The sequence below is a fragment of the Tachypleus tridentatus genome, chromosome 12 (assembly GCF_004210375.1).
Source record: "Tachypleus tridentatus isolate NWPU-2018 chromosome 12, ASM421037v1, whole genome shotgun sequence".
Classification (NCBI taxonomy): Eukaryota; Metazoa; Arthropoda; class Merostomata; order Xiphosura; family Limulidae; genus Tachypleus; species Tachypleus tridentatus.
Genome location: NC_134836.1, coordinates 98,064,739 through 98,082,286, shown reverse-complemented (window position 1 = coordinate 98,082,286; position 17,548 = coordinate 98,064,739). Strand labels below are relative to the sequence as shown.

At 31.7% G+C, this 17,548-nt stretch overlaps 2 protein-coding genes across 11 annotated transcripts in view; both read left to right on the top strand.

The window, feature by feature from the left end:
• phtf (putative homeodomain transcription factor) overlaps window positions 1-4,676 on the top strand; it is a 53,722-nt gene extending 49,046 nt beyond the window's left edge. For all 10 annotated transcript variants that reach the window (XM_076471197.1, XM_076471196.1, XM_076471193.1 and 7 more), the window contains 4 exons: window positions 1,261-1,347; window positions 1,837-1,992; window positions 2,350-2,445; window positions 3,419-4,676. In XM_076471197.1, the coding sequence (XP_076327312.1) occupies window positions 1,261-1,347; window positions 1,837-1,992; window positions 2,350-2,445; window positions 3,419-3,568 (489 nt within the window). In that variant the 3' untranslated portion in view covers window positions 3,569-4,676. The remainder of the gene's footprint in view (window positions 1-1,260; window positions 1,348-1,836; window positions 1,993-2,349; window positions 2,446-3,418) is intronic.
• Window positions 4,677-14,704: 10,028 nt separating this feature from the next.
• LOC143235702 (regulating synaptic membrane exocytosis protein 2-like) overlaps window positions 14,705-17,548 on the top strand; it is a 138,318-nt gene continuing 135,474 nt past the window's right edge. Inside the window, exon 1 of the mRNA XM_076473915.1 lies at window positions 14,705-15,192. Within this exon, the coding sequence (XP_076330030.1) occupies window positions 15,059-15,192 (134 nt within the window). The 5' untranslated portion in view covers window positions 14,705-15,058. The remainder of the gene's footprint in view (window positions 15,193-17,548) is intronic.

Below are 17,548 nucleotides of genomic sequence, written 5' to 3'. Positions count from 1 at the left end.
TTGCATTGCAGCCACTAGTAATGATGTTCCACACAAAATTAATAGCACCTTGAAAAGTAGAAACTGACAGACTCTGATCCATCATGCTATTCCCACAGGAACATAATGAATCTCTGCCAGCTAGTCAAATGGTAAAGAAGTCAATAGATCACTTTTAATCATTGCTCTGCCTGCACAAGATCTCAGTGTTAAGTTATTAAGGTTTATATACTTAACTAAACCTAAAAATTGAGAAGAAACATAGGCCATGTTAAATAATATTTTAAAAATGGACATTTATAAACTTTATGACAGCATGAAAGTGAAGTGTATATACTCATGTATCAAATACTAATGTACAACATTTTAATTAATTTATTTTTAGTTATATTTTGTACCATTGATAGGTTCAGTATTACTTGTTATTTGCAAGCCCTCTGTGTTTTACTTATGTTCCATAATAATTTTCATTGCTGTCTCTGTATATTTCAGAATTATAATTAAGATTTATAAAAGTTATGACATTTATAATTGATTATTAAAATGTATGGTAAAGGTGTGTGTGTATATAACAGTATATATTCCTTACAGAAAGGTACATTTACAGTTTTAGCAAGAATGGAAGCACCTGTTCCAATTTGTTGCTCACTGGTTTCTTCAGTTTATTTGTCATAACAGTTTCAAAAATATGTATATTTTTCTCATTTTGTGCTCTGAGGAGGACCATAAGGTGTTGATTGATGGGTCTTCTCCATCTAGGAACTCTGTCATTGATAACAATAAAAAAAAAAAAGACAACTTATTAACAGAAATTATTTGTAAATTAAATTCAACTGTGTTTTTCATATTGCAATGCAGATTATAAACATTTTCCCCTTAAAGACTGAACCAGTTATTTACCTAAATTTGTGATCATTTATCAGTATGAGTGCTCAGGTTTCAATTACGATTATATAGAATTTACAATCGGGATACTAGGAGAATGAACACCTAAGCTTCAGAAATGTAAATCACACACAAATAGCAAAACTCGTAGTGAAGTGTAATAACAGTCAACCAAACAAGGAACACTTCATAATGCTGTGCTTTTCAGAGCTCAGAATGAGAGAAATCAACATGCTTTTGAAAGCTTTAAAATAAAACTAAGGGAACAGGGATTCAAAATTACAGACGAGAGCTTCCACATCAGTGAAAAGTATACACCTGTATACATATTGTTACATTATGTTATGTTTTTTCATACAACCAAACTATAGTCTAAATAGCTCTTCTTTGTTACAGAAACATGGTCCCCAGAGATCTGTTGATGTAATAGTCTCCACAGCTTTTATAATTGGAATTTGCATGGTGTCTTTCTTGTGTTTGCAGGTAGAAAGTCTTGTTGTTGTTGTTTTTTTAAAAAGAATTAGTTTATCATATTTTAAATAAACCATTTTTTTCAAAGAAAGAAGAAATTTCAAAAAGTATGATTCTTCAGATGTATTGTTCTGATAAACTTAGTTATTTGGTGAGACTGATCTAGCCTAATATTTAAAACATTAAATTTTGTATGGCTCCTCCAACTGATATTGTTAAAATGCTAGTATTATAGATATTTTTGATCAGTTACCTATCATTATTTTCTGTTTGTGTAATGTGGATATAATAAACTTCAATTGTAATTACTTGAATAAATATAGCATATTCTGATGTACTCATTAACAGTTTTGTTGACCATAATAAAATAACTTGATACTGGAATGAAATGTTTAAAACTTTCAGAACGATCATTTATATTTTGTCTGTTTCCTGAAAACACTTTATATTTGTAGTTAACTAAGTTTCACAGTAAAAGTTATAAATTATTTTGTGTAACAGCTACTGAAAGAAAGTGATCAGTTTGGTGAACGTCTCTACTGTTGGGAAGCATTCTGCTGGTGTCTCTCCATAGGTATCTTCTTAATGCGATTTATGATCTTAGGATCAAAGTTAAACAAGAAATACCGCAACTTTTCTGTTCTTATTACAGAACAGGTGAATGTTTTGATTTTTTATCTTATGTTTTAGATTTGTTATGGATATTTATTTAGTTTTATATCTTCTTTAGGCTAGTTTTAAAGTCAAGCAATATATTTGAAAATAAGTAAGTTTTTCATGTGATATCCTTCCACAAATCTCAAAGTAGTTAAAAAATGTTTTGGTACCAGTATACCTCTTTTTATCTTATGCTGAGGAAGTAGAATTGCTAAAATTGTACCTTTCCCAGTCACTTTTCTGTCACAGAATACTTTTCATATTCAGTGATTTAACATAACAAAACTGGTACGTATGGAAAGATAGTTGTAATATAGCTTTGAATATGTGTTCTCTTCTGGTTTTTTTTTTCTTTAGATTAACTTGTATCTTCACATGGAGCAAAAGCCTCACAAAAAGGAAGAGCTGATGTTAGCAAACAATGTTCTAAAGTTGGCATCGGACTTGCTGAAGGTAAAAAATAAACTCGTATTGCTTTGAAAAACTTGTATTTTATAATAGTCAAGTTAGAAAAAAAATTTAATTAATTTTCAGTGTTGCATACTAAAATCAGTTGTTACTTGTATTGTCCATGATGTATGCTATTCTTTCTGATAGTTTTAATGACATTTCTGCTTGTCATGTTGGAGTTAAGAGACCAACAAAATAAGTAAAATTTTAAACACACATGTTATGTAAAGGGCCTCCCAATGAACCTTTATATCCTGTAACAGCCTGTTTTGTAATGCTTCACTTTGTAAAGAAAAAAATATGTTTACAGAAGTAGGATATTTTGCTCTTCATTTGAAATGTAAAATTCAGTTCTTAGTTATATCTGTCATACATTTGCCCTGAAACAGACACTCATTGTGGCTAGTAACATACAAATATTCTTTATTACAAAGTAAGAAAGATTATTCTCAGTTATTAGGTAGAATATGAGAAACAACTATGTTTGAAATGTACACCCATATACAATATACAATTATATACATATAATATACAAGTAGTATCACTTGTGCAAGTGATCTATTACAAAAAAATGTTTGTAGTTTCTCACATATAATCTTTATTTTAAAGGGTGACAGCTGTAAACCTGCTGGTATGTCTGTATAATTTATCTGTCTTGCCCATTTCTGTGTCTATTGAAATTGTATAGTAATTTAAAATTTGAATAATTTAAATATTAGTAAATAACTAAATACAACAAAGTTAGACTTTACATCAAAAATGATTTTTTTAACTAGGTAATTTTGGTTAAAAAGTGCTGTACAGATATATCCAACATTTGAGTGCAAACCTTTTAAAGTGGCACTGTCACTTTAGAATATACAGTCATTATAAGGTGTTTGTTTTAATTATGAAATCTTAACCCTTACTGCCATATCTTGGAATTTTAGATACAATAATATTTTCTTACTAACAAGTTTTTCTGTTACCCTCCTAGGAACTGGAGAGTCCCTTCAAGATTTCTGGACTTTGTGCCAATCCCTATTTGTACAACATTACAAAGGTTGTAATCTTATCAGCATTTTCAGCAGTGCTCACAGAACTTCTAGGTTTTAAGCTCAAACTGCACAAAATTAAAATCAAATAATCTTTTTTATTTAGAAAATTGTTTCAAAATCATACTATGGTAACATTAAGTTGTCATTCCAGAAAGTGAAGCCCTTTGTTTTAGGCATATATTTAGTATGCAAGTGAAGAAAATGTAAGAAAAAATTTGAGTGTCAGGTAAGAGTATTTGAGAGTTGATTTTATGATAGATTAGATATAATTGTAAATCCCCAAAAATTTATCTCAGCCATTCCAGAAGATGTTATGTAGATGCTTTTGGTTTTAAGTTTTGAAAGCATATTCTCCAACTATGAAGCTTAGAGTCATCTTGTATATAAGAGTTATCAGAACATTATAATGTTCATGAATCATCTTAAGAACATGGTGAAAAGCTTGTTATGTATACAGCATTATAGCCATTAGATCTAATAGATAGATATATATATACACAAAGTACCTTGTACTTGTTACCTAAGTTCTTTTCACTTGTCCTACAATCAAATGTGATAACATGTACAGTATAAAAAGTGATATCCATTTTCTTTATTTAAAGTGCTGTGAAAGTCTTTTTTTTTTTCTAACAGTGAGATAAAGATAACTTTGTGTTCATGAAAATGTGATTTACGTACTAGAACTTGAGTGTTTGAAGTGAGTATCTTAAAAGCTGTTGATTGCAGTTTAAGGAACATTATGCTAATTTTAAAATGAAACATTGTATCATTATTATTTGATATTGTAACCTTAGGAACATAATTTCGTTTTTTTTAATTAAGTAAACGTTTTAATTTTTGTATTGGAGTGTTAAATTTTTTTGTTTATATGGTTGTACAGGTGGGATGTTCATAACAAACTACAAGGTTAGGGCTTTTTTTTTCCTATTGCATTTATTATATACATTAAGTTGAAATATTTATTGAAACAAATATCAACAAAAAAATGGTTGTTATAAAATAAAAACTAGTGCCTGGTGCTTGTATGCTGATAGTTTTAACACACAGATTTATAATAGAAGTCTTGTGTTAAAATTTAAATGTGATTGGCTAAAACCTAAATGTGTTTGTTGTTGTTATTATTATTGCATTGTAAAGATGTTGTTCAAACTTGTATTTGCAAGAACTGCTTCCTGGCTTAATAAAATTTAAAAATTTGTTGTTGTTTTTTTCTGTTAAGTTATTTTTGGATTGTGAAATAAAATACAAGCAGAATTAACACCTATATGGTAGAATGTTGGCTTCTTGTGTTCAAAAAATAAAATGCATGATATTTTTAACATAATCATTGTGAACTGGTTATCAAACAAGCACATGTTTTTCTCATGGTATTTCCTTTCTATGTCCATAAATGACATTCAAACTGGTAATTAACACTTTCTGTTAAGTTTTTTGTACTTAACTTAGGGGCAGTGCTACCTAAACCTTATTTTATTTCCATTTATATTTTTACACTATATAAATTAAGTTATTTTTGATATTGTAAACAATACATTACATATTTTGATTAAATTTTTAATGTTCACATCAAGGTTATTAGTCAGGAGTGGGTCGATTAACCATCCTAACATTCCAAATTGTTTAAAACTATTCTGATTTTATTTGTTAAATAAACACTTTCATGTATATCCCTACATTCATGGGGAGAATAAAAGATTTACGTTTATTTTTGTTAGGTATTAATCTGTAATATTGATCGTTGTTTTGACGTAAAACTTTAAAAATATAAAATATATTTTAATATAAATTACCACTGATCACACAGTGTTTTGTTTAATCTAAATTCTGTTCAAAGTTCTTGTGCCTGGCATGGCCAGGTGGATTAAGGTGTTTGACTCATAATCTGAGGGTCTCAGGTTTGAATCCCCGTCGCATCAAACATGCTCGCCCTTTCAGCCATGAAGGGCATTATAATGTGATGGTCAATCCCACTATTCATTTGTAAAAGAATAGCTCAAGAGTTGGTGGTGGGTGGTGATGACTAGCTGCCTTCCCTCTAGTCTTACACTGCTAAATTAGGGACAGCTAGCGCAGATAGCCCTCAAGTAGCTTTGTGCGAAAGTTAAAACATATCAAAGTTCTTGTGATGAACAAGCACTGTAATCATTTTTTATTTCTATTTAGATAGTAAAAAATATCCAATTATATAAACAAATCTAATCATCAGTTTTAAAAATTAGTATTTGAAGATTCTTTGACCTGTGACACATCTTCTATAGATTATATTCTTTCTGTAACTACTTGTTTCTTACGTTTTTTTTTTATATTTGGACCAAGTTAGTTTCCTAAAACAAAAATTAAACTGCTGTTTTTTTTTCACTTTTATTTTCTTCTAAGTCCCCAAAATCTAAATTTTGTTTTAAGATATTTCTCCATGCATATTTGTACAGAAGTGTATCAAATTCCTTGTATAGACCCAGCAAACTGTAATTTATAGAAATTAATGCTTCTTAAGGTTTATTATCATAATCTGTCCCTTTGTAATCAAATTTTAAATTATCCCCCCATCAAAATGATCTTTCTTGTTTGTGTATCCATCTAGTAAATCTTTAGTTCTAGAAAGTAAACATTTTAAGCAATTACAAACTGTGCCTTCAGTCATTCTTAATTTATTAAAATGCTAAGTAACAAAGTATATTGCATGTAGGCCAGCTGATCTGAAATCATGTAAATTAAATTTGTGAGAACACCTATGTACAAGAAAATAAACTTTATATTATTCTTTAGCTTGTTATAAAAATTACATAATTTATGAAAATAGCACTTTAGAACTGTAATTATCCAAAATGATAAAAATGAAATGTTTTTAATAGTTTTAACACATGAAATTATCTACTAATTATTTATTTGCAAGTTTAACTAATGTTTAATTTTAAAAAGTTTTATCATTGTTACATCATTGATGGTTGTTGACTTGTGATTACTCTGATCAGCTGTTAAAAATTGGGGACAGCAGCAGATGGCCTTAGTATCTTTGCTGTAAACAGAACAAAGAAAAAATAACCAAATTATCTAATTTATACATGTCTTCCAACATAAGAATAATTACAAACACAGGAAAAAGCTGTTTTAAAAACATTAAGCAATACTTGGCTTAGTAGTTTACACGTTGGACAGCAGGCCAGAAGGCTTAAGACGTGATGCCACTAAATCTGTGATTGGTATTCACTCATGTTATTTACTTCAAAAAATTGGTTAGAGGGCTTGTGGTGGCAGGTGTTGCTTGCTATCTGACATCCCTTTGGTCAGTAGCACAAAATTATGAATAGCTATATCTGAGCCTTATGGTTCGCATATTAACATTGGCCTCAATGTGGTATGCTGTGAATTACAGCTCAAAATTCCGGTTGCGGGAAAAACTGGCATTCTTCCAAAATCGCAGTTTGGAGTTCTTGGAGATTTACGTAATTTCAATGAATCACTCCAAACTGTCTCTGCAACATCTCCAGAAGTCTTCAAACATTTATGAGGTAAGAACACAGGTCTGACCACCTGCGTTTATACGTGATGCCCATAAGGATGAAAAATAAGGCTTACTTAGCATTTGTAATTCCGCCCCTCTGTCTCTGCGAGACATTACACGTGTTGAGATGTCCAAGCTGGCGCTAGTTTGCATCATGATTCAAACACTTCCAAAGTTAACCTCATAATTATCTCCAAATTGTAAATACTCGTTATGGTTCCAACGTGTTGACGTACTAAGCCAGGTGGTGTATTCTATGTTTTATGGCCGAAGCATATCTGGGAGATAAAGTAACATCGTTTTCTGATTGTCTTAAAAAATTAATATCCCTTGCCAGCCAAAATCGTCCCTGGAGGTTTAATCATGGCAAACTTCAATTTTTTTTGGTTAGCTATAGTTGCCAGTCCTCTGATGTTGTTGATACCCTAAACCAGCCACCCTCACGTCTTCTTTCAGATCCACCAGTGTTCAGATACTTTATTTAGCACTAGGAGGTGCAACTTTCAGTTTTCTCAAACCTAATTTCATTTAATTCAATAAGGAAAAAATTAGTAATAATGTAACGTGCCATATAGTCGGTAGAACCTACATGTAAGGATGACCAAGGTATTCAATAGGCCTGATACACATGTACGCTACAAACTCAATAGTGATCGAGAGTTTCACTTTAAAAGATGACTGCTCCTCACTTTCATTTGTTTCTCTACCCAGCAAGGCCAGAAACCATCGGTAAGATACCAAACCAGGAAGTGATCAACCCATAAACGTGTTGATCTTTCTTGTTTCAGTCGAGATAACTGTACAACTTCTTTACCACTAATGTCAGTGCAAACCCAAATCCACTATGTGTTTTTGGCTAGTGCATAATGCCATGGCTTCGTCGTAATAACTAGTATAGAATGAAACAATAATTACTAGCAAATAGTGAATGAATATTAGATGAGTGTAACGTGTAAAATGCTCAATGTTTTTTGTGCACTATACAGTCGGTGTCTTAAGGAGCCAACTACATTATATATGAAGTAAATGAGTAAAAAAAATCAATACGTGATGTAAATTACACACATTTGTAAAATGCACTAACTTTCAGTCACAGGAAAAAAACGGCACAAAATAAGTAATAAAAACATGTACATGTAAAATGTTATTGGATAGTAGTAACAGAAATAATGTAAACAAAAATATAGGGATGATATAGCTATACATAGATCATTCCCACGTGACTTCAAATATTAAAATTTAATGTTACACTTTAAAATGCAGAAATTATACATTCCTGACTGTTGGTATGCAGTTTGTTTATTATAATATCGTGACCTTTCCAGGGTAGGAATCAAAGTAGTGAACTAAAAACCATGACTTATGTACAAGAAAAACCAACTTAGTCAAATTATGTCTTGATTAATAGAAACTTCTGATGTAAGGTCGATCGAATTTTAACGATTACTTACTCATTCTGTACTCGTGCATTTTACAACTGAAAATCACGTGAGGATGAATTACGTGTAGTTGTACCATCCCTATATTCTTATTTTCATTCTATTTTAGCAGTCATCCCTATTTAATTTAAATTTACAAAATGTTTTATTACTTGTTTGTATATGAAAAGCAATGAACTGTATGGAAGTTATTGTTCCATACTATATATAGAGTTCATCTGAGGACAAAATGTAAGTAACTTATAAAACTGAGGCAAGAGAACATTTTGTTTCACTGCTCCATATCGTAGAATGTAACGAACAAACTAGCACATTGAACTAATAGACCAAGTTCTCTAATACCCAAGCATCTTTGGAATCGATCTAGAATCTTATTTGCTGAAGTAAATATAAAATCTAGGTTAACATATACATTTTCAGTATATTTAATATAAGCATAAAACTATCGGGTTAAGAAAAACACTTATGACGACTTAATGTACGTTTCTTTTTAAGGCATTCTACAAAGAAAGCAAATGACTGTTGTTGTTTGTTATTAAGCACAAAAATTACACAAAGAGCTATCTGTTCTCTGCCAATTACGAGTATCGAAACCCAGTTTTTAGCATTTTGCAGACGTGCCACTGGCGGGTTAGCAAATGGTATCATATAATGATTTGAAACATGATACGTAAAATTTAATTTTATCTGTAAAAAATATCAACCTTAAAGCACTTCTTTATACATCTGCAGGTCTAGGAAAAACTTTGACTGATGAAGAGAATCTCTCAATTTGTATAAACTCATCTGTTTAATATGTTATCAGAATTAGGCTGTATTAAGGGAGAATAAACAATATTCTTAATTTGGTTACATGCACATAAGAATGTATTTACCACATATACCTAAAAAATACCATTTTTATTATATATCTGATGAAAGAAAACAGTTTCATCAAATACTGATGTAAACGAGTACACAATTTTATTACATTCACATACAAAAATATTGTATTAACGTCAAATACATTTTAAAGCCCAAAGCTACAAGATGGGCTATTTGTGATCTGTCCACCGCGAATAATCGAACCCCTCTCCCCAGTTTTAGTTATAAGTCCATACATTTATCGTGGATCTATTAAGGTACATGTTTTCAGTTCCTAAGACTACGGAGAGTTTGAAGTAAACAAAACAATTACGAGTCAAACTGTAAAGAAATTAAAGACTTATTTATCAATCGCTCTTAATCTAAGTCATTTATAAAGAAAGCCGTCCAACGCTCCAGTTCTTTAAACCAAGAATAAACCCTTAAACCGAAACTTAAGTCTACAAACTCTCAAACATCACTTATCTTTACTCACTATTCTAATACCATGAACAGATTTTCAACAAAACTTCAATGTCTTTACTGACGATTCAGCAATTTCCAGTTTTTTAAAGGAAAACCCATTTATTGTTACAGACATAAGAATATAAAACAAAGTACTGTAGTCGGCCAGAAATCTACCCCTAGTAGCGCGTCTCGTCATAGAAAGAAATGCTTCAACTTCCAATATGTTAACATACTATCCATATATGATCCCAACAGAAAATTCCAGATACAATGTGCGTTTAAAAAAAAAACTGACATATAATGTGATATGTAAAGAATGTGGTATACTGAACATTGGTCAAACAAAACATTTCTTACTAGATAGCTCACTTGAACATTTTTTCGTCATAAGAAGTAATGACATAACAAACTCCACAGGTTGACACTTCATATTGTATTTTCAGCTTTTCTATTCTTAGACTTAAATTTGCCTTCTGGGGAAACGTTTGATTTCTATATTAGGCAACATACACATTTGGAATTTACGACGAATTTCTTATTATTTTTCTACTTTTTTTCTCACCTTTGCACTGTTATTTATATCTGATTTATACCTTCTCGTAAACATCTTTCTTCACTGAACAATTTCGTTCAATGAAGAAATACGTCTTCTTATTCATTATATATATCACTTGACTTTGTTTACAATATCTAGCTTTATAAGTTAAGATATAAACACCGAAAGCCGGCGAAGTTTAGAAACCAAAGCCTCAAAATTGTATGTTTTTTTTACTACATTTTACTTAATTTGTCCATGTCAGATTCAGAAGCAAAGGTGTGTAAAAAAAAAAAAATCTCTCTTTCGTCTTCCACAAGTCACTACTCGATTGGCCTTTCGTACAATAACAGAACTTACCAATATTATTAGATTCAGAACTTTTAGTATCTTTAATAGTTTGAACGTTGTAATGGATATGCTGAACAATATTGAATTTTAAAATAAATTACACCTCCGCGTAAAGGCAAGAAACAGCACAATCCATGTTCATATCAATCAGTGTGATTAATAGAGGTTGTTAGAAAGATTAAGTTATGATTAAGACCCAGTATTTTATGTAATAGGAAAGCGTGTGCCATCTAATGGAAAATTTAATCAATAATATAAAGTATTATATTCCCATACCCATTACTATATTTGAATAAGTCATTTCTTCGTACCACTCCTAGCTGACAAGACTTCACATATTCTACTTTGTATTATATATAAAAACTAGCTTTAAAATATTTAACAACATAAGCCTGCAAAAAATACAGAAATTTATGGGAATAAAAATAAAATAATATTTCCCGGACATCTTGCGATGAAACATGTCATAACATGATAATTTACCTTTGTGCAATAATTATAATTAAAGACTGAGACTGAGAGAACAGTCTTCTTTATTAACAGTTTTTTACGGTCCATAATTATATATGCTCATTACTGTACTATCCTTGTCCAGCTTTTGAGTTCGCAGATTTTTTTCTGTTTTCTTTGCCATTGTTGCTGGATTTTTTCAATTGTTGATGCTTCACTTTATATTATTGATTAAATTTTCCATTAGATGGCACACGTTTTCCTATTACATAAAATACTGGGTCTTAATCGTAACTTAATCTTTCTAACAACCTCTATTAATCACACTGATTGATATGAACATGGATTGTGCTGTTTCTTGCCTTTACGCGGAGGTGTAATTTATTTTAAAATTCAATATTGTTCAGCATATCCATTACAACGTTCAAACTATCTAAAAGTTCTGAATCTAATAATATTGTTATTGTACGAACCCTCGAGTTGTGGAAGACGAAAGAGAGATTTTTTTTTTTTTACCTTTGAGTGTTTTCAAACTAAACTTTGCGTTTAAAAAAGCAAATATGTTGTTTTTCTGCATACAATAGGAAATATGAATTATTATTTTAATAATAAAATAATTGCACGTACAAGGAAAATTGCAAAATCTAAAGTAAAATAATGGTGAAAAGCTCGCAAAATTAAGCAACTTCTATTGGTGAAATATGTTGGGCAACAGCCTTTTAACGTGCAAACAGATGAAAGGCTGTCACCCGAAACGTTGTTTTCTTGCTTTCTAATAAAATTATTTTAACTTGATGAGCTTTTTACCATCATTTTATTTTACATGTTGTAATTTCATATCATATCAGGTCATCCCATAAATAATGTTCGAAAATTTAATATAGAAAGTGCATCATCATTTCTGTCTTTGTAGAAGGCTTTAATGACTACAATTTGTAGTAAGACGTGCATAAAAATGTTCAGACAAATAAAAGAAACTAACCCAACTCCACTTTTTCATATCATTACTCAAATAAATCCTTATGAAGATGGATGTATCTGAGGAGCACATTCGGCATATAATACTTTATGAGTTTAAAAAAGGCAATAGTGCAGCAGAAACTGCACGAAACGTTAAAGGTTTTTATGGTGCAGATTTTTTCAATGAAAGAAAATGTCGAAGGTGATTTCAGAAGTTCATATCAGGTGACTACAGCTTAAGTGATGCGCCACATTCAGGTCATCATGTTGAGTTTAATGATGACTTGCTGCTGGCTGAACTTTATGAAGATCGTGCTGTAACAGTTGAAAAACTAGTACAGAAGCTTAATTCAACTCATTCAACAGTTCACTGTCATCTGCAACAGGTTGGAAAGGTATCAATACTTGGAGAATGGATCCCCCATGATTTGACAGAAGCCAGCCTTAGAGCACTCAGTGCACTTCTCTGCACTCTCGTGAACGTAACTCACTTTTTTGGACAGGTTAATGACTAGAGATGAAAAATGGATATTTTATAAAAATGTTAAGCGCCGCAGATAATGGCTTAATGCAGGTAAACTGGCTAAAGCACAGCCCAAAATGGACCTCCACCCTAGGAAAGTCTTGCTAAGCGTATGGTGGGATATTGATGATGTGAACCACTTTGAGTTGCTGCCACTCAATGTAAAGATTACATTATACTTCTATTGTCAACAGTTAGAGAGCTTGAATGTTACACTGAAAGAAAGTAGGCCTGCTTTCATCAATCGTAAAGGTGTTTTGTTATACCAGGATAATGCACGGCCCCATACAGCAAGGATCACATCTATAAAAATTGAAGAGTTAGACTGGGAACAACTTCCACGTCCTCTTTATTCTCCAGACCTTGCCCCATCTAATTATTATCTTTTCCGAAGTTTGCAGAACAATCTTGATGGAAATGAGCTTGGAACACATGAAAATGTCAAACTACCCTCTCTACATTCTTTTCCTCTAAACATCAACAATTTTATAGAAGTGGCATTCAGACGCGGGATTGTGAATCGTTGGCGGGAAGTGATTAATAATAATGGAACATACATTATTGATTAAATAACATTAAAAGGGTTTGAAATTCTTTCTCCTTTCGGAAACCTAAAATCAGACATTACTTAAGGAATGATCTGATATTTTACCCATCATTAAATGTGGGGTATTTATTTTTGAACAAACATTACCTAGCTTAAAAGTTATCATGCCAGATTATGAATACGAGAGTCCTTGGTTCTCGTCCTCTCTCGTTAAAATTACGCTCCTCGCTTTGGAGCCATGGTAGCATTATAAAACTATTTTTAACTTACGCTATTCGCTTAGAATAGTCGATGAGTTGGTGATGTTGATTTGTTGCCTTTACTCTAGGCTTTCAATTTGAAATTAGGGAGAGCTAGCACAGATAACCCTAGAGCAGCTTTTCGTGGATATCCAAGACAGACAATAAGGAATGATCACCTCAGGTTTAAAGTTTTTTGAAGAGATGAAATATCAAATGATAAAACATGTGTTTATAATTTTTTACTGAATAAAAGACAATATTAAACAAGGATCATTGAAGAATATATTTATATTTACGCAAAACTAAGCTATTCATTTTTATATAAATTGTAATACTAGTTATTGCGGTCATTGCCATTATCAGATTAAGGTAATTCTATTCACAATAATTCATAAATTAATAAAGCATTTATTTTTATCTTTCTAGATCTACAAGTGTTTTAAAGAGAAGTATATCACATGTTAATTTCACATTGGGCTTCATAAATAATAATATCTAAAAAGAACCGAATAAACAGCTACGTATACAGATTTATCAAGTTGTTTTTTTATTTCAGCATATTTCACAAACACTTAGTCATTAAGAGTTCAATAGCATAAAATACATCCAGTTTAAACAATTACTATAATAACTTATCTAACTTTCGCAATCTGTATTTTTTAAATCTTTTCCTTTTAATTACTTTAAATACTATAATAAATGATCAAGTTAACTTTATTTAAGCATTGATTTTGAAAGTTGATTTGATTAATGTATGACATTTTAGTTGATTCCAATTTTATAAATAACTACTTATTATGCTTTTGACATCTTTAAAAACAAACAAAGGGCTAAAACCATAGGGTTATGTGCTGTATTTCAAAAATCAGCAAAAAAAAATTACATTACGGCTCTTTAAGTTCATCTTCACTGTTGAGATTAATTAACTTTGTAGTGAAGACAATTACACAGGGGCAATTAGAGAATGTGTTATTTGATGAATTTGAAGACGTCGATTTACCTCGTTATATCGATTATACGTACTTTCTTTAGCTAACATCTCGATGTAAGAAGAAAAGAACATGTTATGTGCATAAGTTGGAGCCAGATGAAAATCAGACATAAAAAATTACGAACTGGACCAGCGTCACGCCGGCTCCGTCTATACTTAGTGTCTGTCTGAGATTTCATAAGATTATTTCATTCACATATTTTTTCTCTTTGCCAACCACAATGAAACGATCTGATACTAACGTCAGAGTAACAGCGATCTTTGATTGGTCAGCTGCATGACGTTATTACCCCTGCACTCTCACGAATAGACCTTAACTTATTCATAAGAGAACGTTCAACGTTCTATGCACATATATGCGTAAAACAGCGCCACCTAACGAGGATGATAGGAAGCAGAAGTCTCCAGAAATTAGTGGAGCAAGCAGAAAACGTCGGAACACTTCAACTGTTTCCCTTCCCACTATTTAGAACTCAGACAGTATCCAGGAGTTGTCAGCATTCCAGTTGTAATGCGGAGACCTAAAGGTCGGTATGTTTGCAACTGTCAAAGAAAAAAGCCAGAAGAACAAAGTCAGTCGTAGTTAGCTGACAACCGCCATGCTAACGAAGTACACAAACCAAGTACAACGCTTGCGTCCGCCGCCATTATTCAGCCAGCCGTACCATCACTAAGCCTAAACTGTGGGACCCACCCCATTGTAGTCCTAGGTGTGTTTGTGTGTGGGGATGGAGAGTCAGAGTCCGGCCGTGGTCCCTCCAATGCCTGACCTCAGTCACCTCAGTGAGGAAGAGAGGAAGATAATAGAAAATGTTATGCAGAGGCAAAAAGCTGAGGAAGACAAGGAGCGGGAAGTACTCAAGTAAGTTTAAAGCTTCATGAACATTCTTTAGAAAATATATTAACCCTAATGCTTAAGGCCACGCGTACAAAAATTATATAGATATAATTTCTATCTACAAGTTTATCTGTTAAACTGTGTATTCATTTTATTTATACAGTTCACCAGACAGATGGTGGTACAGTGACGTATACACAAACAAACATATGCATTTCTCTAGTCTGTTCTTTTCACGACTGTTTGCCCTAGATACACGAACTCCTACTCTGATGTAATATTTCATCGTGTGTGATGTAGCATATGTGGGTGAGGTACTTTGCTTACCTACGAAACCTATGGAATTAGAATGAATAACACAGTTAAAATTGGATTAATAAGTTGGAACTCGGCTGGTTGCACAACATGAGCAGCAATGATGGTAGGAATATAGAAGAACAGATAGAAAGATAAAATAAACGTGAAATGGTTAATAGTAAGGCAAATCTACAGGCTTGCAAAAATTTGTTAGTTCTTGAATGGAAGACAAATGTGATACACAGAACAGTGTTACAGTAATAAGTTACAATTTCTAGAGACACGAGGATAATTTACAAATTGATTGTTTTAAATTATATACAGCCTTGTGTAAAATATTAAGAATCCGTTGGAACTGCAAGTCTCAAAGTATTCCTACTTCGACCATCTGCCATCTCACAAATAAGGATTCTAGTTTAACTGTACTTGATCAATTATTGTATGGTTTCTTTAGCTCGGATAATGCTGACTCGAGAATACTGGGTATTAACCCAGATTTTAAAAAGAAAAAAAACTGACAACAGAACTACATAAAAAATATTTTACAGACACTTGACTGTTATTTTCTTCAAGGTAACAGCTTAAAACAAAGTGAAGTAAACTCGACAATTTACAGAAAGTGAAGTTTTATTTTTTAAATCACTAGATGATTGATACTTTCGACCTTTTTATACAGAATGATATTGTCCGCAAGTGTTCAAGTCGCATACGAATATCTATCATACGTTTGTTGTTTAGCATAGAACCACACGGATATTTGCGTCGTGTGTCGATAAATTTAGCGCTGTCCTGCCAGAAGAAAGTTAATATTTTCGTAATTATCGAAATTGTATATTTAAGATCAGACTGATTATAAAACAATCTGCATTATTACTATTCAGTCGGACTCATGGGAAAAAACTGTATCTTAAATTTTCATCAATAAATATAAGTAAGTATATATTTAATTTTAGCTCTAAATCTGATCTCTCTTCGCATATGTACATAACATGAGACCACATAGGAATTTAAATTAGCATCTTTCCCAGCTTAATTTTAAAACAAACAAAAACATTGAACCAAATATGGATACACAACACACATACGTATAACAATAGGCTAACAATTTACTATTAAAGCTAGAAGCAGTTTGACCTCCAATAATCGACTGGACCTATGGACCTAGCATATACTTTACTAAACAAAAAATTCGTTCACCCAAAGGAAATACAAGATAGAAAAATGAATGAACTGTTTTCATTTTCTCAGGACGGCTGGTATGGGTATTAACACTTTTACTAGTAAAGCAGAGAACAACGTTTCAACCTTCAGTCCAGCCGTTCTAAGATATATTTTTACTTCAAGTGAGTTTTTCGTCATCACGAACTGTTTCCATTTTATTTGAAATATATATTATTGCTGTTAGCCGAATATTTTCAAACATTGAAGCAAAGTTTGTGTTAAAATAGTATTAATCATAGAAGGAATTCAATTAGGTATTGCTAATTTTTGTGTGTTGACTCATCAGAACCTCAGTGTTTCGGAAGTTCGTTTACAAATCACTAATTATTTTTACGAAAACGTTAGAACTTTAGGAGACTGTAAATAGTATTGGAACGCCTATTCATCAAAGAATAAATACAAATTATAATTAACTCTCTTAAAAGGTCAGAATAAAAGCACCTTAGCCTTTCAGTTGATAAATATGTAGTGTGAAATTGACAGCCCTTAACTTTTCAGTAGACAGGATTACAAAAAGATCATCTGTCATATCCTTATCATTACAGCAGGTATAATTACAATTACATCATTTCTGTTGTAAACTGTCATGTGTAACATTACAGTAGATATAATTACAGTTACATCACTTCTGTTGAAATTTATCGTACCTTTAACACTACAGTAAATATAAAAACAGTAACATCTCTTGTAGTCATAAAGTTAGATACCCCTCATTTTACAGGACATAGTGGCGAGGCAAAGCGTGGGATGAAAATTACCAAAGTAACTTACAACGAATATCTGTAAAATGTTTTCAGTTATTACTCTGATTGGCTAGAAAAGTAACAGATTTAACCAGGGATTCGGTTATGTTTCGAAAATA